A 25,417-nucleotide genomic window follows, 5' to 3' on the forward strand; every position below is an offset into this window, starting at 1 on the left:
AACAGAGCAGTTTGGGATTACCCTATTTGAAGGGGTATTTCAGAGCTACACAGTTAAGGCTCCTATACATAGCCCAGTTTTTGCTATATTCTAGACAGTGCAATATATAAATTGCATATTACCATCTTCATAAATTAACAGTGTACCTTAAAATACCATATACATTTTGTGTTTCACTAAATCTAACCAGCAGTTAAAATGAAAGCTTCTTACATTGGATAATAACATGATAGCAAAATATCAATTATCACCAAATTAATTTACTTTAATCTTCAACAACAATGCTGCATACTGGAGTCTCTACTTACCCTAGCATCTGCATTCTGTGTGGCTTCCTTAATTTTAATCACCCAGTCATTCAGTTCCTCCAAGGTGCTGGTAGCTACATCTAGTGACTGGGAAGGATGTGACATCTGTTGGGAATGGATAGTGAAGACATAGGGCTTGGAGCACTTGCCATCCTTTTGAACAACTATAAGAGAAATTCACTGTTAAAACTGCAAAGCAGATTTCTTTTCTGCCCAAACACAAAGGCATTACCCATCACAAACTAAAGTGCAATAAGAAACTTTGTGGCAGGTCTTTTTCAAAGTTATAGGAAACTTGTTTTGAAACTGTACAAAGTACTGAAACTTAAAGATATGCTATACAGCATAAGGGAGAGAAACAGCATGGTCAAGACTTGGGGTGGGTACTTAAAATCTCTCACAATATAAATCAACACTGCAGTTTTTTATAAGAACAAGGTTATTACTTAGTAATATGAAAGCATACACACATGAATTTTATGTTATCTGGAACAGCAAGACTTGTCAGAAAATTGCACAATGTTTGGAATGTGCCATGCAAGTTCACAAACACTGGGGCACCAATGCATTTGCTTCATTTTCTCCTTCTTAATCACCAACAACAAAATTAACAATAAATTGAATGTAATAGAGAAAAGCTACTGTACAAACAGGCTTGAAAACACTGTGATAAGGAAGATTAGAGCAGTAAAAGCCAAAATTAAAAGTTAAAGACAGGAGAATGTTGTTGTATCTTTCGGCTTTTCCCGGTTAGGGGTCGCCACAGCGGAACTCCAGTTCGCTAATGATTGGTAGTTGATTTTTACGTGCTGAGTTACCAGCACTGATGCACAACCTTCAATGAAGGTACGCTCATTCACGCATGTCTCCACGCAGAAGACGCTCTAGCTGAGAATTGAACTGGACAGCGACTTACTGTGAGGCGACAACGCTACCGCAGCACCACCATTAAAAAATATGTTTTGTTACAGCTCAGTGCCAATACAGGAAAACACATATATGTGCAATATACTCCTCCAATCACCCATAAAGTAGAATTACTAGAAACACTTAAAAATAATGGTGCACTACTGTCACTTCTATTACTGCAACACTAAGGTGTACTACAAAATTCAGTGGTGCAGTCCCAATAGTACTTATGTTATATCATACATATTCATACATATCATGGCAACACACGCATGGGAGACACTACTCCACAAACTAGACTTTCCATAGCTTTTTCTACTTATGATCCCTTCTCTGGTAATAGTAACTACAATTCAGTTAAACAACGCAATGATGCATCAAAACCGAACAGCGTAAGTATGCACTGCTTTTTATTCTTATCTCATTAACAGCAACGTGTTTACCCACATCTAATCATGATTAGAATTTCCTGTGAATGATTTTCTCCTCACTTCTGTAATCTTGACAACTGGGTTAACTCATCATGTAGAATCATTTTTCCAAAGGCTGTACAACATTTGATAATTAGCAAAAAAGTTCAATATATTCATGAATTAGGTATACTGTAACTATATACAAAACAAATCTAAACAACATCACATAACAACCAGAGTACAGAAACTCAACTGGCAGTGCCAAGAATCACCCAAAATATTTTTCCATTTTCATCTACATTTTCTAATAAATATATATCAGCCTAATAATAAATCTACTACTTAAGTTGTGCTGCCATCATGACTGACAGTTTTGTTGAGGTTAGAGGGCTTCGTGGGAGGAAAAAAAAAACTGTGAACATGTCACAAATGTGCACAGGTAGTCGATTTCCAAGCCCGAGAGAGGGAGAGAGCAACATGCTGAGAGGTTTTTCGGTGGTTATGGGAAAATAAAGTTAATTAAAAAAAAAAAAAAAAACAGGTGAGATGTAATTATTTCCTTTGAGTGAATACATGCAGCCAGTAGCAAAGAAGGGGGGAAGGGAGGCTGAGAGGGACAATTACCCGGGCAGTAGCTTGAAAAGGAAACAATTCACAAAAATCAAATAAAAACAGTGTGTGTGTGTGTGTGTGTGTGTGTGTGTGTGTGTGTGTGTGTATATATATATATATATATATATATATATATATATATATATATATATATATATATACATAATGTCGGCTACTTCCCTCCCCCTTTATACTTTACCTTGTGTGGGCATTTGTCTGGGACATCGGTTGGCATATGCACTGTGGCATTCCGGTACAGGTTATGTGAACAAGGTAGCAACAGAGCAAGCACAGGGACCCAGGGGAAGCCATCCTAGTCACAATAAAACAATTACATTAACAGAGACATTGGGAACCTCCAAACACTGGACCCTACCCAGTTTGGCTTTGTTAAGGGCAAATCATGCCTCCTAAACCTGGTGGACTTCCTTGAGACAGTTACCAAGGCTATAGACGAAGGAAATGGGGTACACACAGCCTACCTAGACATCGCAAAGGCCTTTGACACCATTCCCCATTCTGGTATTATAGACAAGCTCACCAGCCTGAACATAAACCCCTACATTACAAGATGGGTTGCCAACTGGCTCACGGACAGAACCCACATGGTAAGAGTTGCGGGAGCTAGGTCTGACTCTAAACCAGTTAGAAGTGGCGTTCCCCAGGGCTCAGTCCTAGGACCCCTCCTGTTCGGCAAATACTTTTCAGAGGTACAGGCAAGCACAGGAGGACTATGGCTGACCAAGTTCGCAGACGACTGCAAACTAGGGGCTATAATTGACTCTCCGACTGACACAGACATCCTCCAAAAGGGTCTTACTGAGACGGACACCTGGTGTCAAAATCATGGCCTCAAGCTAAATGTCAAAAAGTGAATAGTCATCCCCTTTGGAAAAAACAAATTACCCACAAACTACCACATAGGTGGTAGTCCCCTAAATGCGGAAGACGTAATAAGGGATCTGGGGACCCAAGTAGATAGTAAACTCTCCTTTGATAATCACATTGCCAAAGTGGTTAGAAAGTCCTTCTACGTGGCACACCTCATCACAAAAGGGTTCACATCCAGATCAAAAGAGGTCATTGTGCCCCTCTACTCATTGCTCATCAGACCCATCATAGAGTACAACGCCCCATTTGGGATGTATCTTACAAGACACCTGCAACATCTGGAAAGACCACAGAAGTACCTCACTAAAAGGATCACTGGCCTCAAACAGATGCCCTATGCAGCTCGACTGAAGAAACTCCAGCTGTACTCGGTTGCATACCGCCTACTCAGAGATGATCTCTGCCTGACATACAAGGCCATGTCCAACCCAGAACTGATCGACATGCTCCACCTAAAGAAAAGCTTATCCCCTCGAGCCACACACTCTAGGGATCTAAACCTCACCACAACAATAAATAGGACGTGCTGGTGGGATAGATTCCTATCCCAGAGACTTTCCATGCTTTGGAACAAGATTCCAATCTACATTAGGCAGAGCTCCTCGCTAACATTCTTCAAGAGAAACCTTGACGAGTGGATGTGAAACAGAAAGTTTACCCCGGGGATCACTTCAGTAGCTCTGCTGGACAGAGGCACAGGGAACTAATCTAAGGGGGCGGCGAAGGCCAACACATTCTGGCTAGTCTTATAAATGCCTTCAGGCAGATAGCCTAGTACCTACTTATGAACCTATCAACATATTGTGCATAAACACTGACTTAAGATAGGTAGCTTATCAGGCGTTTTATGTTTCACATTTGTTATATCCCAGTATCTGTCAACTGTCCAGTATTTCCTGGACAAACATTAATTTAGTGTTAAAATAACAGAGTGACAAAATTTTCTAGTAGCTCCTTTAAAACAGAATTTGTTTACAGAATTGCCTCATAGCATCAACACTCCACACGCATAGGCGTGCAGGCGCATGGGCGCAATGTCAAATGCAATGATATCGCTGGAGTCGTGCTCGCAAATAGTACAAGATTGTGAGGCGGGCAAGGGCATGAGCATTATTTTGAGTAAGGAAAAAAGGCAGCAAAAGAAGTATTTATCATGTGTCCAGCTTCTAACTTGGTTGGTTTAGAAAACTGAAAGTGTGCTTGAATCCCATAAAAGTGTATTTACAGAACTTAAACTGCAGTTAAGTAAGTCCAGTAGGGATTAATGGATGTGACTGCAATGGAAAGATATAATCTCTTTTTCTCCAGACATTAGTCTCCTGCCGTTTGTAATTTTTCGTGTGTGCCCTTGCCTCACAGCAACTATTTGATAGATTTCAGTTTCCTTAATTGCATGCTGGTAAGCCTTATTGGTTTACCTGATTGCATTGGGCAGATAGATTTTCCAACTTACTGCTTATATTGTGCAAACATTGTTCTGTACTGTATTCTACCATCATTAGTTCTCTGAGCTGTACTGCTTTATCCATCTTTACTGTAACAAATATTAACTTTTACTTGTTGTGTGCTTACAGCTAAGTATAAGATTTATTAGTTTCTCCTTCATTTGTCATTTGATTTCCTCACACATTTAGACTAAATGACAAAGAAATGTTTTTGTCTGCATATATAGCCTTCATTTTATTATTACAATGGATTTGCTGATGCCAACAACTTTTACCAGCCCAAACTATATTTACTGGATATTCTTTAGGTTATTGTCTGATCTTCTATTAATAAATAAACATTACTGTTTTACTGGACCTTCATCCTCAGACTTCTAATTCCTGTTGCTTAGACTAGCATTTCTTTTAGCTCTCAGCAATCTACACAGCTACTGTTGTATTCAGTTATATAACTAGATTTTATTACCGCTGGTGTTGTACATCTTCTCATTCTTTTCACCATTAAAGATTATATAGAGGATTATCAGCAGGTTGCAATGATAACCCGATTATGTGTTCAAGACATGAATTCCAAAAAATTCACCTTGACAGTGAAGCTTGAAAGGTGAATCTTGGTATCCATGTCAAGAACATATAACTAACGATTATGATCACAGAACCAATCATAGTTCTTTGTAGTACACACAGCTTTATCTGTTCCATGTACTACTAGTTAGAGGGAAAAAAAGGGTAAATGTTTTGCCGTCTTTCAAAGCCGTAAAGCAGTTAGTAAGTGCTGTCAAAAACACGGTGTAACTCGTCTCTTATGTTTGCCCTCACTCACCTTCCATGCCTCTCAACTGTCCAGATTTTCGCAGAATGTTCCAATTTTTTTGCCTCATAAATTTGGTCTGTTCCTCATAAAATTTGTCATTTTCTGACAAATCACTGAGGACTAAGTCACTAAATAATGACATATATTTGAGTTTTAAACGTTGTATCGTTTAGAAAATGCAGGCCAACATATACCTTTTTATTATAGGAACTTTCTAAGTTTATAATGAAGAACACATTATCAGCACAGACAGCAGGCAGAATCATATCTATTTTATTCTGCCACTGTCATTTGTTGGTCAATACTGGTGCCATGTTTTCTACCTACAGTGACACCCAATCTTAAAAGTTAAGAAGGGGGAGCTTAACAGTTAAGATTGGGTCTCATGCTATAGTGGTGATTACCTGATAGTCTTTTTCCTAATATCAGAGTGCAATCTCTGTTCTCCGTGCAGTACATTGTTGTTATGGTTGCTGTTACTGATTTGTCTGTTGACAAAATGAACTTCACTGCACTCCCTTAAATTGCCTGTGAATGGTAAGTTTGTGACAAAAGTAATCCGCTCTTTCCTTTCTATACCCATTTGTGTCTCAGTAGAGTCCCCTTGAGGCTATAAAGATGGTCATAGAACAATAGTTCCTAGGAGGCACAGGGTCAGGTACAGTATAGACATAGCTGTTTTAGACCTTTCAAAATGAACTATATTTAGCATTTTCATTCTGGGATAGCGTGAACATCATTAAAATTAGCATTTTAAATAAAATGCTATTCTCTCCATACATGTTACTCTGTGGCTTGGTCCTGACTACTATAAGACACAAAAAGGCCATATTCACATGTGTGTGTGTGTGTGTGTGGGGGGGGGGTCTTCAGATATTTCTATGATTACAGTTAAGATATCTCTTTTATTTTTAAACTGTTGAAACAATGAACTTCCCTCCCCGGGATTCAATAACCCCTACACTAAGTGTACACCGTTCTGAGTGCATAGACAAATAGACATAACTCACATCTTCTTCCTCCTAATTTTAGTTTTCCTACTGATATTCTTTGCAGCTTTAAATACTGACAAGGATTCATAAAAGTTACCACATAGTGTAGACTATACGTACACTTAGTGTAATCCGAGTGACTAGAAAGCATAAAAAATGTGCTAAGAATGTTCTTGAATACATACTTACTGTAGGCTTTATTGAATTTGGCTCCCTGTCTATTGCAGCTTGGTGTGCAAAGTTGTTATACAATGTTAAAACCGCTTTTGTGTAGCTTACTTTTTCAATTCACATCACTTCAGAATTAAGGTAGGCAGGGAAACTGTTTATTTAATTGTACTGTAGTTTATGTGGACTGGTTAGCTAATGTCTTATTGTCAGATTTCTCGCATACTTTCTGGGCATTTAGATTGGGCATTCGTGTCTGCAGTGTTTGATAGAAGACAGGATTCTGGCAGTAGATTGGGAAAAGCTAAAATATATGCAGTAGGAATTTGATTTTGAGGCTGAAAGAAAGATTCATATACGTGGGCCGAAGACATTTTCAACTTAGGTGGCCAAAAAAATTGGGAGCTTTTGCAGTAGCTTATTTACTGCATAACTGTTTAGTCCTGATTTGATTTGTGTATATACGATCAAAGAAGTGGAGAAGGTTAGAACTGAGAGAAGAAAAGTTGGCAATGGGGAAGTTAACAGCAGAATGCTCTGGTTATTGGTCAGTCAAAACAATAGAAAGTATGTACAGCTGTTACCTGTAAAATTTTGTGATTTATTTTCTCTCAGAGTATTTGAGAACAGATCAAACTTTCATCCTGTTTAAGCTATAATTTAGAAATTTAGACACATTTGTGGCTTTAATATCTGAAGTAGAGTATAAATGAGAATGAAATCCGGCATACAATTGCGCACGGAAAGCTCATTCAAAAAATGTTATGTCAAACAGTACAGTGTAACAGTACCATGCTTTATGAAGTTGTGATGAAAGGAGGTACTGCCAGCACAGCTAGCTGGACTTTTGTAAATAATTATGTCATTTGTGAATATCAAACTGATTTAAACAAGATGCTTATGTTACAAATGTATTAGAACTATAGGTCATAGAAGTTGCTGGTGTTAAAAATGTATTAGAACTGAATGTCATGTGTGTATCAAACTGATCTGTACAGATGTTTGTGTTAGAAAGGTATTTGTAAAGTGCTTGTGTCTGAAATGTGACCACAGTATGCCTTACTGGAGAGAACAGAAATGTACATACACTGTTGTAACTGTTTAAATGTATATGTTTTAGCACAAGAAACTGGAGGTTTAACTTCAGTCCAGCAAACTTTAGAAAAATATCTGAAATTAAATCACTTTACAGGCTAGGCCATAAAGATCCTATCTAACTTCCCTAGCTGTCAAAGTGCTAAGGGTAATTTGAGCTGTTACCTGCTGTGATTGACAGCTCACAGCAGGAGACGACTCATGTACTGTTTCTTTGTTCTAACTTTTACTTTCTGTAGGGGAAGGACTCAGGAGCTGTGACATCACAGCATGGGTGGGTTTTTAGGACAGTCATAGTGATGTCAGTTAGGGGAAGGAATTGGTATTCAGTGGCCTTGATGACATCAATGAACTGGAGACTGCAACAAGCTTTTCCTGGGAGGGATAAATGTTTTTTTGAAAGTGAAACCACCACAGTACAGTAAGGTACTGTTCTAGTGGAGAGAAACAGTCAATGTAAAATATTTTTAATGCTGTATTGTTTATTCATAGCAGTGATGGTAAATAGGGAGAAAAGGGACAGAGAAATTGAGCATTTAATAACAGAATCCCATTGTTGTCCTTTAAGGTGATCTATCCACAGCCCATCCAATCCCTGGTGTTCTACCCCCCGTAGCCTACTTTGCATGCTGCTCTCCCCCTTCTGTAAATTCCTGAATCCGCCACTGGTGTGTGTGTGTGTGTGTGTGTGTGTGTGTGTGTGTGTGTGTGTGTGTGCGCGCGCGCATGCGTAAGCATGCCCCTCATATAGTGGGCTCACTAACACAGATTTTACAAGTTAAATGACTGCATGGAAATTAAGGAAAATAAGGCTTACAAAAAAACTTCATTAAAGCACCAAGTATAATATGCTACACTTGAGTCTGTCTGTAACTTTCTGACCTGGAGACAGGTCTCTGTTTCAAAGTTGTCACTCCCCTGGAAGTGGTTAAACAAACTGTACAGATAGGCTGAACAAAGGCTCATGGTCACAGCATTACTGGAGGCCTAAAACACTTAGAGGAAGAGTGGTGAATTGCGGTTCTCAGGCTAAGCAGATAAGGTCTAATTAAGAATCAACTTGCTTTTTCCATTTCTGACAAAGGTGGCAAAAAGCTATTTTGACATAAACACAGCAACTTTCCTAACCAGATAGTACCTGAAAAGCCCAGTGAACATTAAGTTTGAGCAGCAAAGGTTTTCTCCATATTAGACTTTAAAGGGAAACAAAGGCAGGAGAACAAAAGTCTTGAAAGAAAACTCATAAAAATAAATAGCAAACTGTAGGTACATGCGTAAGGACAGCTAGTCTTTATGGAAGGCTGTGTACTGAATGTAATTTGCACTTTCTTATGGGTAGGTCACTACTGCAAAACATAAAACTTCCCAAAAAGGAAATGCTTGACACGGGCTGACACTACTTCACAAAAAAAGAAGTCCGATAAGAAAATGTTTACAGAAATATTGTCAAGTCACAAGAAAGTAGTTGTGGGTAATAGGTGGGTGGATGTGAATAAGCCACATCAAGAAGACCTCGGCACATGTAAAAGAGTTGCCAACTTGCACACCATAAAAAGATGAAAACAGTGAAAATTAATCTAAAAACATAGAAGCTCTAGTGACACGACAAACAGGAGATAGAAGACAAAGGATAATCTCCTCCCGCTTAGACTTCCTGCTCATTTTGAACTATAGGAACATTCTAATGCATCAGACCACAAAAAACAATGAAATAAGCCAGCTCCACTTGAGCAGACAGCTAAGACCCTTTCTATAACTCAGGTGATCCCAAGTTCTACTAGCGGCTCAGGTGTTTACTGCAAGAGACAATAAGAAAGAATGATGGAGTATTTCCAGCTATCCTCTCTTTTTTTGAGGAGGGTAGGGAGTGGGACGTGTATCAGGGCTGTCATACAGTCCCTAAAAACAGGAGACCACACAGGAGTGCTAAATGGTTTCTACAGGCCAGGACAGTCTTGAGGGAATGAGTGATATCCACTATTGCACACTGATTCCTGTTGATGGGCATGCACACTGGTGTTAGGGTTAAAATAGAGAACTCCTGAAGCTGTCTAAATGACAGCACTTCTTGGTCATCTCTTGCCCCCAAGTGAAGGGGCAAGAGTGGGCCAAGCAGCTGAAATGGAAATTATGTTTGGCAGGCAGAAGGAGAGACAAAGGGGCAAAATATCTAATGGAACAACAAGGAAAAGAGGCAATTAAGAGTGGACATATACAGGTGACATAAATGTGTACAAATCAAAACCAGAAACTTCATTTCCAGCACTGTGGTCAATACTTGCAAGAAACAAAATGACATAAATGAATGGAAATTTGCTAAAGTATTAATCTGCAACTACAACCCTATTAAGTACTAAAGCAAATGCAACCTGGTCAACAGCAGAAAATAATTAGCCACTTGTGAAACAAAATATTACACCACCAAGACATTCTAAATTAATTCTTAATCCCAGTAAAATGAAATGGTAGAAAATTCTGAAATACTGATTAACAGGTATTTAAATTATGATTAACATACTTACTTTTCCTCATAGATACGACCAGTAGAAGGTCTTTAAAACAGAAGCAAAACCTAAGAAATCTGTTTGGTGAAAAGTATACCATGGCTAAAATCTAAAATGTCGCAATTAGAAAAAGTAAGGCAGGCTATGGACTCGAAACACAAAAGCTTATTTTAAGTTGGCACAGCCCAGAACACTGATGTATTCAACTGTGAATGCATATGACCAAAAAACAGAAACTCAGAAGAGAGCCAGTGAACTTGTCTTTTGGGGTAAATTTCAGTAACTGGCTAGTAAGTGCACTGCCTGGATGCCAGCAAAAAAAAAAAATTAGAGAAGCTGAAAGAAAATCAATCACAAAAGGTAAGGAGAAAACACTGACTGGGAAGAATTCTGCAGCTGTTCAGCAAAAAGCAGTGCACGTTCCACCTTTGATGCAAGAGATGACTTCTAGTTAACCTAGAGGAAAAAAAATGTCAAATGTACTCAGAACTGATTAATGTAAACAAAAAACTGAAGGAGTACATCAACTCAAACAACAAAAGACTGGAAAGAATGGAAGAAGCTTTAAACATATATTCAGACAATGTGGTAAAACTGCAAAAATCTGAGGTCGAAATGAAGAGAACACTGGCTGAGTATGACACTGCTCAAGAAGAGATGTTTAAAAAAAATAACAGAATTAGAGGACAGGACACATGGAAACAATGAGATTTTCTTCTGTACCAGACACACTGGAAGAAACTGACTGCATTAATTTTATGAAAGCACAGATAAACAACTGGACTGCTATTCCACAGCAGGAATTATTAATTCAAAGGGCACATCATGTGTATGCTCCAAACCTCGTCATGAGAAAGCAACCTAGACATTTAATAGTAAAGATACAATCCTACAAGAAAAATAAGTTGATTCTGACAAAACTGTGGCAGAAGAACAGAGTACTAAAACTGGGAGACAGCAGAGTATTTGCAGAATATTCTCTCCTACAGGGTCAAAATCATTTTTTTATGCAGAACGTGCTAATGAGGAAATACAAAAGTTAGTCCAACAAAACGTGAGCCATCAAACAAGAGGAGATTCTCCTCCTTGTTCTTCTGGTAATAAAGCCCATAGAGAGAGAGACTGTGTCAGTGAAATATTTTCCAATGTTTCAAAGGAAAATGATTGAGAGAGAGAAAAACAACAGCTGATCAGAAGAACCAGTAGCACATTGGAAATGGAAGTAGAGACTGGGATTTAGCAGCTGCAGATCAACAGGAAGAAAATCAGCAACTTAGAAATTAAAAAAAAATGTGGGATTACAAAGCATTAATTATAATCATGAAACGCGACAGAACAAGAAAACTTGGAAATATTGGACTTCTTTGACTTTGTTAAACTTGTAGGGGACTCCAAAGCATATGCCCTACTTCATGTCATTAATGTTTGGAAGAACATTTAGGAGGGGAGATGAGGAATGAAAGAGTTAACTGCACGTAAAACAAATTTTTGTTTTTAACAGTACTATTTTTATAATGTGTGACAACCTGCATGCTATAAAGTAGAGCTTTCTCGGTTATTTTCAAATATAATGGGGATACTAAAGTAAAACAGCGTTCCTGTTTTTTTTTTCTCCTTTTTTGGTTTTAAGAAATCTAGGCATTGCAATGTGAAAAAAAAAGAAGAAAAGTCTGGACAAAACAGCAAACTGATGTGCCTTTTCTTACTCTTGCATAGAGGAATGACTGGATTAAAGCCCTAGGCTTGATCTAGTAACATGTTTTTAAGGTGAAATAAATAAAAAAAACAACACTAAATATGAGTGCTTGTAGTAGAGGCAACTGTATATCTGGTTTTCATGTCATTCTGGAAACAATCTTATAAGGGGCAATAAAAACAGAATACGTCTTTCTTTCAATAGCCAGGAAATTATGTTTTCTGAAAGCATTCAAGTGTTCTTCTAACCTGGGAATGGAATAAAGGTAACAAACAGATAGCATTTAGTGGAAGTTGAAGCACAAGCTGTACCATATGTCTTAGAATGGACAACCTTCTTTATAGGCTAATCCATGTCTACACGTGTAGCTGTCAGTCTGGGACAATTGTTCCTATCAGCAGTGTTAAACTTCAAAATGTGAAGATATACACAGTTGTGTGTGCTAGTATCAACTTAATAGGTTTTAGGGGTATTCTAGGGGTGTATTTTTTTGTTTGAAGGTTTTCACTAAAACAAAAAGTTTTGTAAACTGTGACACAGGCTCAAATGGACATGACAAAAAACAACTGTATAAAAGATCAACTGCCAAACAGTGTATGAATGTAACACAAAAGCTGAAACTAGACATTTAAAAAAGCTGTAACACATAACAGGTGGGAATAATAACTTCTTAACATAATAACACTTTCTATATTATCTTTAAATGTTAATGGTAAAAATTATAACAAAATCTTAGCCAAGCTATACTTTTCACTGTGTGATTCCTTAAAACCTCTTGTAAAAGAGGAAAATGGGAAATATGCAAATGGCCCCCTAAGGACATCAGTTGTTTCATGAATGCCCATGACTTTTTCTTTTTAAGTCTGTTAATAGACAAATTCAGGCCAAATGCTTGTGGACTATTTAATATTTGTGATAAACAAAAGAGGATTAGTAAACTGTTGCACAGTAATGGGTGAAATAGTTTTAAATGGCAAAATATATAGCTAAATTAACAGTCTCCTATTTTTGACTTGTATATATTATTTTGTAAGTCATGGTAGCTTCTAGCTAGTTTTTTGATGAATTTTTAGGTACCGTAGGTAGAGATATAGTATAGTATAGTACAGTAGCTTGTCTATTTGATAGGCAAACTAGGAACTTTGGTGTCCATGGTAGGTTGGTTTTATTAGCAATATATATAGTTACAGTTGTAGACTTGTCTGTTTTTATTTACAAGTTTTAGTACTTTAGTTTGTATAAAGGAAGAATTCAAAAAATTTGGAATGTTGCAATAGCATTGGAGGAATGCGTTACAGTCTTATATACAATTAAATGAATGTGGTTGATAAATCTGTCATGTTATCTTTTAAAAGAAACCTTTTTAAGTACATAGTATGGATAGTTTTAATCTATTAATGTCAATGGATAAAATAATGCTAACAAAAGGAAATTATTAATGAGATATCTAAAATTAAATAGAGGGGACATTATAGTATTACAAGAGACTCACTTGATAAAGATATACAACATTTAAACAACTTAAGTTGCAAAAACTTATTTGCTTCTTTTAAAAAAAGAGAACAACTGCTATACTTTGGAGAATATCTACTGTAATGCCTAAAGTCATGGAATCCATTAATAACCCCAAAGGAATGAATACATTTGTAATAATTAAGCAATGGCAAACCCTATACACTAGCCAATTTTTACTGGATCCCTGGAACAGGTGCAAGAGTAGTTAAAGATCACTTAAACTTACTACAAAGTCATCGGAAGGTTAGTTTAATTTTAGCAGCCGATTTTAACTGCATATTTAGTATAGAAGATACAAGTGAACAGAAGAAAGGTAAAATACTGGCATCAGCCAAAGCACTAAACAGATGGATTAGTAATAATAATGTCATTGATTTAATAGTAGAAGCAGAAGATAAGTCACTGTTCTTCACTCATTCTTATGCATATGAGATGCAAACTAGAACTGATAGGATTTATGCCTTTACAGATATACTTAATAAAGTGAATTATTTTAAAACTCTACTTTGTCCTTTGTCTGATCATAATGCACTAAGTATTACTATATTCATATATACAAGGAAATTGCACTTTATTTACAGAATCCCAGTATATATTATTAAATTAAAAGAATTTAAGAGTTACCTCAAGGAAAAATTAAGACTTTTGTTTTATCTTTGAATGATAATGGTAAGATTAGTAAAATCATACTATGGGACTCAAATGCATATTATCATAGGATCACAGGAAGTTACTAGGCTATTGGCCCCGAGGCCCTTATAAGCCTAGCCAAGAGTTTAGCCCATGTTTAGACAAGTCAGCACCCAAAGCCACTGTCCAACAGGGACACTGGTGGAATATCAAGGGTGTATTCTCCGATTCTTATCCAGTTATCCAGGTTACGCTTGAAAAGGGATTATGAGGTATTCTGCTTGACATGAACAGGGAGTCTCTGGGAAACACATCTGTCCCACCAACAAGCCCTACTGATGTCACAGACCAGGTTGAAGTCACATGTGTATGTTACTCGAGTGGAGCTTGACTTGCGGATATGCAGCAGTCCCATCAAGGTGGGGTCTGACATTACTCTGTATGCCAGACAGAGGTCACCTCTGAGGAGACTGTAAGAAACTGAGTAGAGGGAGAGGGCTTTTAGCCTATCTCTGTAGGGTATCTGTTTGAGGCCCTGGATTCTTCTGGTGAGGAACCTCTGTGGTCTCTCCAGTTGCTGCATGTGCTTTGCGAGGTACATGCTGAAGGGGGCATTGTACTGAATAATTGGCCTTATAAGGGAAGAATACAGGGATGTTATGACCTCCTTGTCCCTGGATGAGATACCCTTACTTGGTGGGCCAAGTAGAAAGCTTTCCGTACAATGGAAGCAACATGGTGGTCAAAACTCAGTTTGCTATCAAACTGGGTGGCTAAATCCCTTACAACTGATTGCGTGCTTAGGATGTTGTTATTAATGTGATAATATGTGGGGACATCACTCTTCCCAAAGGAGATGATGTATTTTTTGTCATTCAGCTTGAGGCCACGTTTCTGACTCTAGTCATTTGTTTGGGTGAGACCCTCTTGGAGCACGTTCACATCACTTGGGGAATTGATGACCGTGCCCAGCTAGCAGTCATCGGCAAACCTGGTCAGCCATAACCCACTGGTTTTGGCCTGCACCTCAGAGAAGTATATCCCAAATAACTGAAGGCCCAAGACCAATCCATGTAGTAAGCCACTCGTTACAGGTCTACTGCTTGAGGTGGCTTCCCCTATTCTGATTAAATGGGTTCTATCAGTGAGCCAGTTTGCTATCCATTTGCTAACATATGGATTGATGCCTAGTTGAGAGAGTTTGTCTATTATACCCAAGTGAGGAATAGTGTCGAAGGCTTTGGCCAGGTTGAGGTAGGCGGTGTGCACCATCTTCCCCTTGTCCATGGTTTTGGTGACTGTCTCAAAGTCGTCGACCAGATTTAACAGACATGACCTCCCCTTGACAAAGTCAAACTGTGTGGGGTTGAGTGTTTGGAGGTTGACAACGTCCCTGTTAATGAGGTCCATAATAATCTGTTCCATGGCCTTGCAGATCAAGCTAGTTAGGCTGATGGGTCTATAATTTCCCATATCGGTGGACGCTCCACCTTTGTGTAAAGGGGTGACAGTGGCTGTCCTCCACTCAGATGGAACAAGGCTGTTACTCAAGCTTTGGTTGAATAGGGTGCCTAATGGTGCTGCAAGTTAATGTAGGATGCAGCCTGGAATGTTATCAGGTCCCATGGAGGCTGTATTGTTTTTGCCTTTGAGAAGGCAGTCATGACCTGTTCCCTAGAGATAAGGGGGAGGGTAGCAGGTACTAGGGATGTCCTGATTTATTGATGGGGGGACAGAGGAGTGAAGTTTTCGCTGAATCTGTCAGCCAGTAGGTTGGCCATATTAACAGCATTTGTGTATGTGGTGTTCTTGACCATCAGTTCTGTACAGATCTGGGTGCTTCCTTTGAGAGTGCAGACATATGTGAGGGTCTTAATAAAGATAAAAATAATGATCCTGATGATTACAAAATTGGTATGCATTTAGAGAAAAACCTTACTAATAAACTTAATGACCAACAAATATCTCTGTTGAATAAGCCTATTATCCTAACAGAAGTTAAAGAAGCTTAAATAAAAGGGAAAAATGGTAAAACTCCATGGGTAGATGGTTTAAGTATGGAATTATACATATAGTCTGCTTCCGTTACATATTTTAGAATTATTGAGTGACATTTTTAGGGTAATTCAGAGTGACAAAATATTCCTCCCTCATGGAAATTTTCAGTAATCTCAACTATACATAACAAGGAAAAAGTTAGTTTCCTCATAGAGACCTATTTCATTATTAAATGTAAACTCTAAAGTATTTACCATTCCATGTAAATCAATTTCTGAAGAAGACTTGTATGTACTGAGTCGAAAACGTACGCATTGCTGTGGCGTTATTTTGTGCTTAGGACTACACCAGCTGTTACTATTATCTACTCGCTTTGAATAAAGGAGTATTTTTTAACATTTTGGCTTCACCCTTTATTTGGATTTCCAGGGCAGGCAAATCTTTTTGGTTTTGGTCTTTGTCAAGCTTGCTCATCATCGCTACTTGGTTCTTGTACCCACAAAGCTGATATAAAGGACTAAGCCTTATATATGTGGAAAAAAAATTCCAAGGGAAAAAATTACAAACAATGTTTAAATCTAAAGTGGTAGCAGAGTGAAAAAAAGACAGCTGAAGAGATGTTTGGAGAAAGAGGCAGCACTACATGCAGACAGCTATAATAAATTTAGACACAGCTAAAATGGAATACAAACAATTATGACTTAACACTAAAAAGCACTGTAACAGTGACTTTGAGGGAACATAGAACCTCCAAAACAGAGCAAAGCCACGAATAAGAAGTTATGTACCTACCGTAAAGTTCCATGTTAGTTGTCTTCTTCTCACCTTCTTTCTTGCTGGTTGGGTTCGGAGTCGATCCTCAGCTCCGACTCGGCCATCTTCTAAAGCTCAAGAGCTATTTACTGGCTCGAGGCCTCCCCATTTCCCACAATGCCTGGCGCTAGATCTCCAGATCTCATTTGGTAGACCTAACTACAGACAAATATAAGGACACCTGTCCTAACAGCATATGTTTAGCTACAGAGCTAAAAGGTTGAGGGAACAAACCAGATAAGACCCAGCCAGCTAAAAGGAACTCAGAGGGCAACTCTTCTTGGTCTATTAGGATAGGGGGACAGAGGGTGGGAAGCAAGAAAGAAGGCGAGAAGAAGACAACTAACATGGAACGTTATGGTAGGTACATAACTTCTTAATGTTAAGTTGTCTATCTCGCCTTCATTCTTGCTGGTTGGGACAGCGTCCCAAGCACCTCAGTCCTGGGTGGCTCATCGGAACAGACTCTTCAGCACAGTAGAACCAAAATCAGCTCTGCTCCTAGAGGCCACATCCAGCTTATAATGAGAAATAAATGTATGGGGAGTGGCCCATGTAGCTGCCGCACAAATGGCTTCCATTGGTAATCTTGCCTAAAAAGCTACAGAAGTAGCTAAAGCCCTAGTAGAGTGGCCTTTTGGTTTAGCAGGGAGCTGTTTTTTCCTCAATTGATAAATCAAAGTAATAATAGAAGTCAACCACCTAGATAGAGTTACTTTAGACACTGGTAGACCTTGTTTACCGTCAGCATAGGACAGGAAGAGCTGATCTGATTTTCTAATTTGTTTAGTCCTATGCAAGTAGAAACGTAATTGTCTATGAACATCCAGCTGATGTAATTTATGTTCAGCTTTGTTGGAATAATTTGGGAAGAAGACCGGAAGATCAATGGACTGATTCAGATTACTCTTACAAGGTACCTTAGGAAGGAAGGAGGGATTAGTCCTGAGCGAAACTCTGTCATTATGGAAAACTAAATAAGGAGGGTGAACACAAAGGGCCCGGAGTTCGGAAACTCTTATGGCTGAGGTAATTGCCACAAGGAAGAGGGTTTTCCAAGAAAGAAACTTTAAGGAACATGAAGCTGCGGGTTCAAAGGGGGGCAATATTAGGGAAGCTAAGATCAAATTAAGATCCCATGGAGGTGGGGGATCTCTTACTGGGGGCCTGAGTAAAGTTGTCCCTATGAGAAAAGCTTTGCAAAGCATATGGGACATGATACTAGTTTCAGATAGGCCTGCATGAAAATTTGAAATTGCTGCTAACTGAACTCTAATGGTGGCAGAAGAGGACCCAGCCTGAAAAAGTAAGAAATCTAAAATGTGGTGGACCGGGGCTGAGGGATCTATGTTTTTAGACTCTGCCCAGCAAGAGAAACATTTCCACTTACTAGCATAAGTTTTTCTGGTGGTAGATTTGTGCGAAGATAAGATGATTTCACGCACCGATTGGGAAATGTCCAGAAGCCTGGCTAAGGCTGGAAGTGGAGCAACCAAGCAGTGAGGTTGAGACACTGCAGGGATTGGTGCAGCCCGCCCGACTGATGAATCAGGAGGTCTGGTACTGGGTCCTGGGCTGCTCCAGGAGATGATGCAGGAACGGAAACCAAATTTGTCGAGGCCAGTAGGGGGCAATGAGGATCATCTTGCATCCCAGTGTGGTAGCTTTCTGTATTAGTTTGGGAATCAGGGGAAATGGAGGGAATGCATAAAGAAGTACCTGAGGCCAATCGTGGATTAGAGCGTCTCTGGGAGGATATCCGGGAAGATGGAGGAGAGAAAAGAAACTGTCGCACTTGCTACTGAAGGGGGTGGCAAAAAGGTCGCAGCAAGGCTGACCCCATTTGCGGAAGATTTGGTCCGCCACTGTCTGATTGAGAGACCACTCATGAGGCATGAGAATTGCTCTGCTCAGCCTTTCCGCTATAATGTTGGACTTCCCAGGGATGTGCGTTGCTATCCGAAACCGCTGGGAAGAGATCACCCATTGCCAGAGTCTGAGTGCTTCTTGACATAGGGGGTAGGACTTGGTTCCGCCCTGCTTGTTGATGTACCACACTACCGACATATTGTCTGTCTGAATTGCAATGGTCCCGGTGGGAAGAGAGTTCTGAAGAATTTGCAATGCTAAAAGCACAGCTCTCATCTCCAAGACATCGATATGCAGATGGTACTCGTGGGGTTGCCAGGTGACTTGGACTGTTCTGCCCTGGAAGTACCCCCACCCAATCAGAGAGGCATCCGTGGTCACTGTGGCTACTGGAGGAGGAAGAACAAATGGTCTGCCCTGGGGTACTGATGGGGAAACCATCCACCAAGCAAGCTGGTCTTTGCATGTCTGTGTAATCATAATCATGTGAGACACTGGAAGTTGTAGAAATCACCATTGGGTGAAAAGCAACCACTGAAGAATCCTCATATGAAAACGAGCCAGGGGGACTAGTATGATTGCTGCTGCCATGAGGCCCAATGTCTTTAGGACAAATCTGGCCTGAATTTTCTTACATCCTAATAACACCTGTACATGTCGGCGAATATCTAATACTTTGTGTAACGGATGTCTCGCTGACATGCCTTTTGTACTTAAACTTGCGCCTATAAAGGTTATAGACTGACAAGGCGACAATGCAGACTTTTCAAAATTTATTGTGATACCTAGCTTGGAGCAAGTTTGGATGGTGTAGTTCCTGGCTTGTAGCAGCTGATGTCTGGTGGTAGCATTAAGGAGCCAGTCGTCTAGATAGGGAAACACCTGGAATCCTTGCCGTCTCAGGTGAGAGGTAACTACTGCCATACATTTGGTGAACACCCTGGGGGCTGTGGTGAGACCAAAGGGCAGAGCTCGGAACTGATAATGGCTGGCTCCCAGTCGGAAGCGGAGGAATCTTCTGGAGTGCCTGTCCATTTTGTTATGGTAGTACACATCTTGAAGATCTATGCAGCACATCCAATTGTCCTGACCCAAAAAGGGTAGAATGGACTGAAGCGTGACCATCCGGAACTTCGTTCTTTGTACAGACCTGTTTAGTCTGCTGAGATCCAAAATGGGTCTCCAGTCCCGTCTTTTTTGGTACCAAAAAGAACCTTGAGTAAATTCCGGATCCTTGCTGGTCTGCTGGGACTCGTTGGATGGCTCTTTTTTGTAGCAGTTTTGAGATCTCTTGGACTGCTTGTTCCCTTAGACTGGGTGGAACATCTGGAAGGGATTTGTTTTCACCTTAAGGGGGTATGAATTCTGTAACCTCCGGATATGATAGACTGTACCCATCTGTCTTGAGTTATGTCTTGCCAGGCTTTTGAGTACAGCGATAATCTTCCCCCGACTGCCTCCGAAGGCGGGCATCCTGGCAGCCCCTCAGGGATGCTGGAAGGGCTCGTCAGAGAAGAAATCTCTGCTGGCCTGATTTTTGTGGGCCCCCTCTGCCTCGAGGGCATCTATTGTTGTTCCCTCCTCTGCCCCTGGAGGGAAACTCACCATGTGTGTCAGGCACGGCTCCCTGAGGTTTCCGGAACCACATTTTGCCACTTTTCTGACCTTTGAGGTATGGTCTAGAAGGAGAGGAAAAACGGACTCCCACAGCAGAGAGAGTCTTGCCTTCCTGTTCACACCTGGTAAGGGTATCCTTCACTTGTGGTCCAAAAAGAGCAGAACCATCGAAAGGGGTATTGGTGAAAGACGCCTTAAAGGGGTCCGCAAAGTTACATAACCACATCCAAGCGTGCCTTCTCAAGGCCACACCTGTGCCTGCAGCTCTACTCGCCCCATCGGCCACATAAGAAATGAGCTGCATGGAGGAGTTCACTATCGAATTAAGAGTCGCCAGCTGGAAGGTAATCTTATCCTGGGCCCCCGCAGCTGATGGATCTTGAAGGGCATCTCCTAGCTCGTTACGGAGATCCCTTTGAAGGCGTGTAAAATGGCACAAATAGTTCAGCGACCGCATGGAAAAGGTCACTGTGGAAAACATCTGCTTCCCGTATCGGTCCACCATCCTAGACTCCTTATTAGGGGGATGGACAGACGAAGTCTCAGCCAACTCCTTTTTTGTGGCCGCTGCTACCACCATAGCATCAACAGGGACACCCTTTGTCAAAATTTGTTTGTCTTGTGGTGCTGTGATGAATTTCGTGGGACTTCGGGGAGTTGGTTCCACTGTGTCTGGGGCTGACCACGCCTTTCGAGCCACCACTGCCATCAGTAGATCGAAAGGCGGAGACACCCAGGAGGTGGAGGGGCGAGAACCAAACACGTCCAGATATACCGACTCATCCTCAGAAGGGTTAAAGGTAGTCTAGTTCCCCCTCTGCCTAAGCATCTCAAGGATGTCTGAGAAGGAGACATCTTCAGAGGGGGACCTCGGGGACCCTTCCGAATCCTCTAAGTCGGTATCTGAAGTGACAGACTCAGGGGAGTCAACATGCTTCCTCTTACATTTCCTCTTTCGAGGGGGCTCCTCTGAATGATCAGAGGAGGTCTTGAAAGTGGCGGACGCACCCACTGGGGCAACCTGGAGCACTTGTTCTCCTCGCTTGGGGTCTGGAGGAGGGGCAGAGGCAGATGCAGGCACCATGGGGGGAGGAGCCGAAGAGGCTGATCGTGGGGCTGACTGAGGGGCCAGCACACTCCTCATGACCTTGAAGGCACCCCTTCCCGGCAGAGAAGAAGGCTCAGGCTCCAAAGAGACCGGAACCCTCCCCAGCACTGAGAGGGATGGCTCCAAGGCCAATGTAGGAGCCGAGCTCACCTGCGCCGAAGCTCCAAAAGGGAGAATGGGGTCGGACAAGGGTCCAATGCCACTTGCCCCCTCGGAACAGACGAGGGAGTCTTGGCGCCCAGATCCCTCCAAGGATGGTGCCATGGAAGTGATCAGAGCCGAAGGAACCAAAAGGGTAGGTATCAGCGCCAACGGTTCCACGATCCGAACCCCAACCAGCTCCGGCTCCAAACTCAAGGGGTGAGTCAAAGGAGGAACTACTGTAGAGACGGGCAGAGCTGAACCCTGATGAAGGGGCTGGATAGTATTTTAGCCAGGGCCTGCAATTTCAGAAGTCTGCTCACCACTCTCTCCAAGTCATGGTCAGACAGTCTTGAAGACCGAGAAGAGAGAGATCGGTGACTTCGCTCCGATTGTAACAGAGGCGACCCTGAAGCCAAGCGAATCGACTCTAGGGATGGGGACCTAGAACGCTTTCGGCTCCCTGAAGGTTCCGACACCAGGGTCGGAGCCGTCAGAGGCAGGTACTTCAGTTCCAGCCGTGACCGACGACGGCTCCGAGCTGGGTTCCGACGGCTTCAAAGGCTTGGAGGGTTTCCCTGGCTGAGTCTTAGCAGGTGACCCTTCAGGTTTTAGTAACCCTCTAAGGATTAACTTATTCCTACGCTCCTGCAGGACTCTTGGACTAAAGGCGTGACACACCAAACAAGAGTCCTGCAGGTGTAGGGCGCCCAAGCAGTAGACACAAGAAGTTTGACCATCTGTCAGAGACATCTTCTGACAGCATGAGTCACACTTCTTGAATCCCGATACCTTAGTATCTTTGGACATCCTGTAAAAAGAAATATCACAGGAAAAAAAGGCCAACAGTACAACAGTAAGTAACAAGTATAAAGAACCGTACACACAAAAAAAACAGTTCCCACACCTTAACAACACACACACACACTAAACCCAACCAGCAAGAATGAAGGCGAGATAGACAACTTAACATAAACTAGATAAACACCAGACAGAGGGAGAAAATTTACACTTGAGAAAAGCTTCTTACATTTGACATGAGGTGTAGAACAGAGGATAATGACTGGGCCAGTGATCATAAAGAGTCTGTAGTTCCATGCACTGATGCAATTGCACTCCGTATTTGGGAAAAAGACAGGCTTGTTAAACACATTTTTGATGTGCTGTGTTATGTGGCAGTTCTTAGTCTGGTGTGATTTTTTGTCACTGGGACCTTTGACGTGCTGGTTCCATAACACTATTTGATCTACAGTATTTCCTCGAGATTCAGATACTGTCCTACTACATACAGAGATGACAACATAGCAGCTTAGAACAAGCACATTCTTAAAGAAGGCTACAGTGGTGCTGTAATACACAGACCATGTAATGAAAGAGCAAGCAAGGAGAAAAACTCAAGGGACAGACAGTTTTTCCACTAGAGGTATATAGAGCTGTGGGATGGACAAATGTCTGTTTGGAATTTTACTCTTACTGGCTACGTACTAACTATGTAATTAATTCTATCTTCTTGGAAGGAAGCAATTACTTCCATTACTTTAAAGCCAAGGAATAATACTAGGCACATGGGGTCTTAAAGAGACCGCTTGACTTTAAATCACAATTACAACTACAGTGGATATAAAAAGTATACACACCCCTGTTAAAATGCCATTTTTTTGTGATATAAAAAAATTAGACCACAATAAATAATTTCAAAACTTTCAACACCTTTAATGTAACCCTAGAAGAAAGCTGTGGTGGCTCTAGTTCCTAAAGATGGTACAGACCCATCAGACCCAGCTTCACATATACTCATTTCAATTTTAAACCATGATTATTAAGTATTTATGTCTACACTAGTTAAAAGAATAACAAAAGCTTTGCCAAAACTGATAGATATGTATCAATGTGATTTTGTGGAGGGGAGGCAAAAACATACATTAATAGAACAACGATGATCAAGTAGGAAGCAGAATGTATGAAAATACTGCTCTTGCTGGTGGGTCTTGATGCAGAGAAAACATTCCTTACAGTAAGCTGAGATTTTCTTTGTAGGGCAATGGAAGCATATGCATTTCCTGATGCAATAATAAGGTTAATTAGGAGGATATATGAAGGATTGGAGCCAAGAATAAAGTGGGAGGGTTCCTTTCTGTTAAGTTGTGCTTGAAAAGAGGAAATAAGGAAGGGTGTCCTCTTTCTCCTTTATTTGCTTTACATTTAAATCCACTGGCTATGAAAATGAGGGACCCTGATATTTAAGGATATAATTAGTGTTGTAATCAAGAAAAGTTGGCTTTATTTGCAGATATTATTATTCTGTATTTGATAAATCCAGAAAAAAGGACATTTCAGTGGTGTGGAACATTTTGAGACAGTTTCAAGGCTTTTTAGGACATAAAATGAATGACAATAAAGCAAAAGTTATAGCCTTAAATTATGTATCCAAACAAAAATTGGTTTGGCAAGACCCATAATACAGGGGACATGATAAGATGAAGTATTTACGAGTACAGATTAAAAAGATCTCTAGTAAGGCATCTAAGGATATGTGGGAAGAGACTAAGCACAAGATAATACAAAAATTGAAAAAAAAAATGGAAGTTCTTATTTTATGGATATGGATAAAAAGATACAAGCTGTGGAAATATTTTTAGTGCCTTTAGTTTTATATACAGGTCAGGCACAGTTATTAACCAGAGGAAAGGTTGAGGGCAATAAAAATGTTAAAGATTTTGTTTGGGAGAGGAAGAGGTCAAGAGTTAAGTGTGATAAGATTTAGAATGGATATTTCAGAGCTACTCAGACAGCAAATTCAAAAGGAAGGGGTGACGAGACAAATAATAATACATGCAGAAGGTTAATTTAAAGCAGAAAGAGGCAATGGTGAAGCAGGGAGGGAGTTCAAGAAATAAGAAATAAGCCCTCTACTCTTCCCTCATCAGACCCATTATTGAGTACAATGCACCAATTGGAATGTACCTGGCTAGACATCTCCAGCAGCTGGAGAGACCACAGAGGTACCTAACCAAGAGGATTACTGGCCTCAAACATTTGCCCTATGCAGCACGTTTGAAAAAGCTAAGACTGTTCTCTGTTGCATACCGTTTTCTCAGAGGCGATCTCTGTCTAATGTACAGAGCCATGTCCAACCCAGAATTGTTGAACATGCTCTATCTTAGTAAAACCAAATCTACTCGAGCTACACGCTCTAGGGATATAAACCTCAACACAACAATGAATAGAACATGCTGGAGGGATAGATTCCTCTCGCAGAGACTTCCCTTACTATGGAACAGGGTCCCGATCTACATAAGACAGAGCCCCTCACTATCATTCTTCAAGAGGAACCTTGATGAGTGGATGGGTAACAAAGTTCACACCGGGGATCACACCAACAGCACTACTAGATAGGGGCCAAGGGTATTAGCTGCTAGTACAAGGGTCTAGGGATCTACTAACGGGGCGGTGAATACCGCACAATGTGGCTGGGCTAATATATGCCTTCTGGCAGATAGCCCAGTACCAAACTATGAACCTATAAGACAGAGTAGGATTTTGGATGCAGATCCTTAGCAGGAATATCACCAACCATACCGAATATTAAATTCATAAAGTTGCAGAAAGTATTCTAAGAAATAAGCCAGCATGGCAATGGAGAAAGGACATTTTGTCAATAGGTATAACTGCAAGTAAGGGTACAGAAAATAGGCAAGAAGGGGGCTAGAATTTATTAGAGGAAACTGGCAAAGGAACCAAGGGTATAGGGAGCATATTACTAGAGAGAGAAATGTAAAAGAGTGGGATGAGGCCATGAAGAAATCTGGAATGCAGGTTAAAGACTGCCTTCCCTACCAGGGATTGCTGTCAGTGTACAGGCAGAGAAAGGGATAAGGG

General features: G+C 40.7%; 1 protein-coding gene across 1 annotated transcript in view; it reads right to left on the reverse strand.

Annotated features, from left to right (window-relative positions):
* The window catches only part of LOC122798415 (1-phosphatidylinositol 4,5-bisphosphate phosphodiesterase gamma-1-like), a 3,104,897-nt gene that overhangs the window by 440,567 nt on the left and 2,638,913 nt on the right, over positions 1-25,417 (reverse strand). Inside the window, exon 24 of the mRNA XM_044067334.1 lies at positions 309-472. Within this exon, the coding sequence (XP_043923269.1) occupies positions 309-472 (164 nt within the window). The remainder of the gene's footprint in view (positions 1-308; positions 473-25,417) is intronic.

The sequence above is a fragment of the Protopterus annectens genome, chromosome 3.part1 (genome assembly GCF_019279795.1).
Source record: "Protopterus annectens isolate FY-2018-M chromosome 3.part1, PAN1.0, whole genome shotgun sequence".
Classification (NCBI taxonomy): domain Eukaryota; kingdom Metazoa; phylum Chordata; order Ceratodontiformes; family Protopteridae; genus Protopterus; species Protopterus annectens.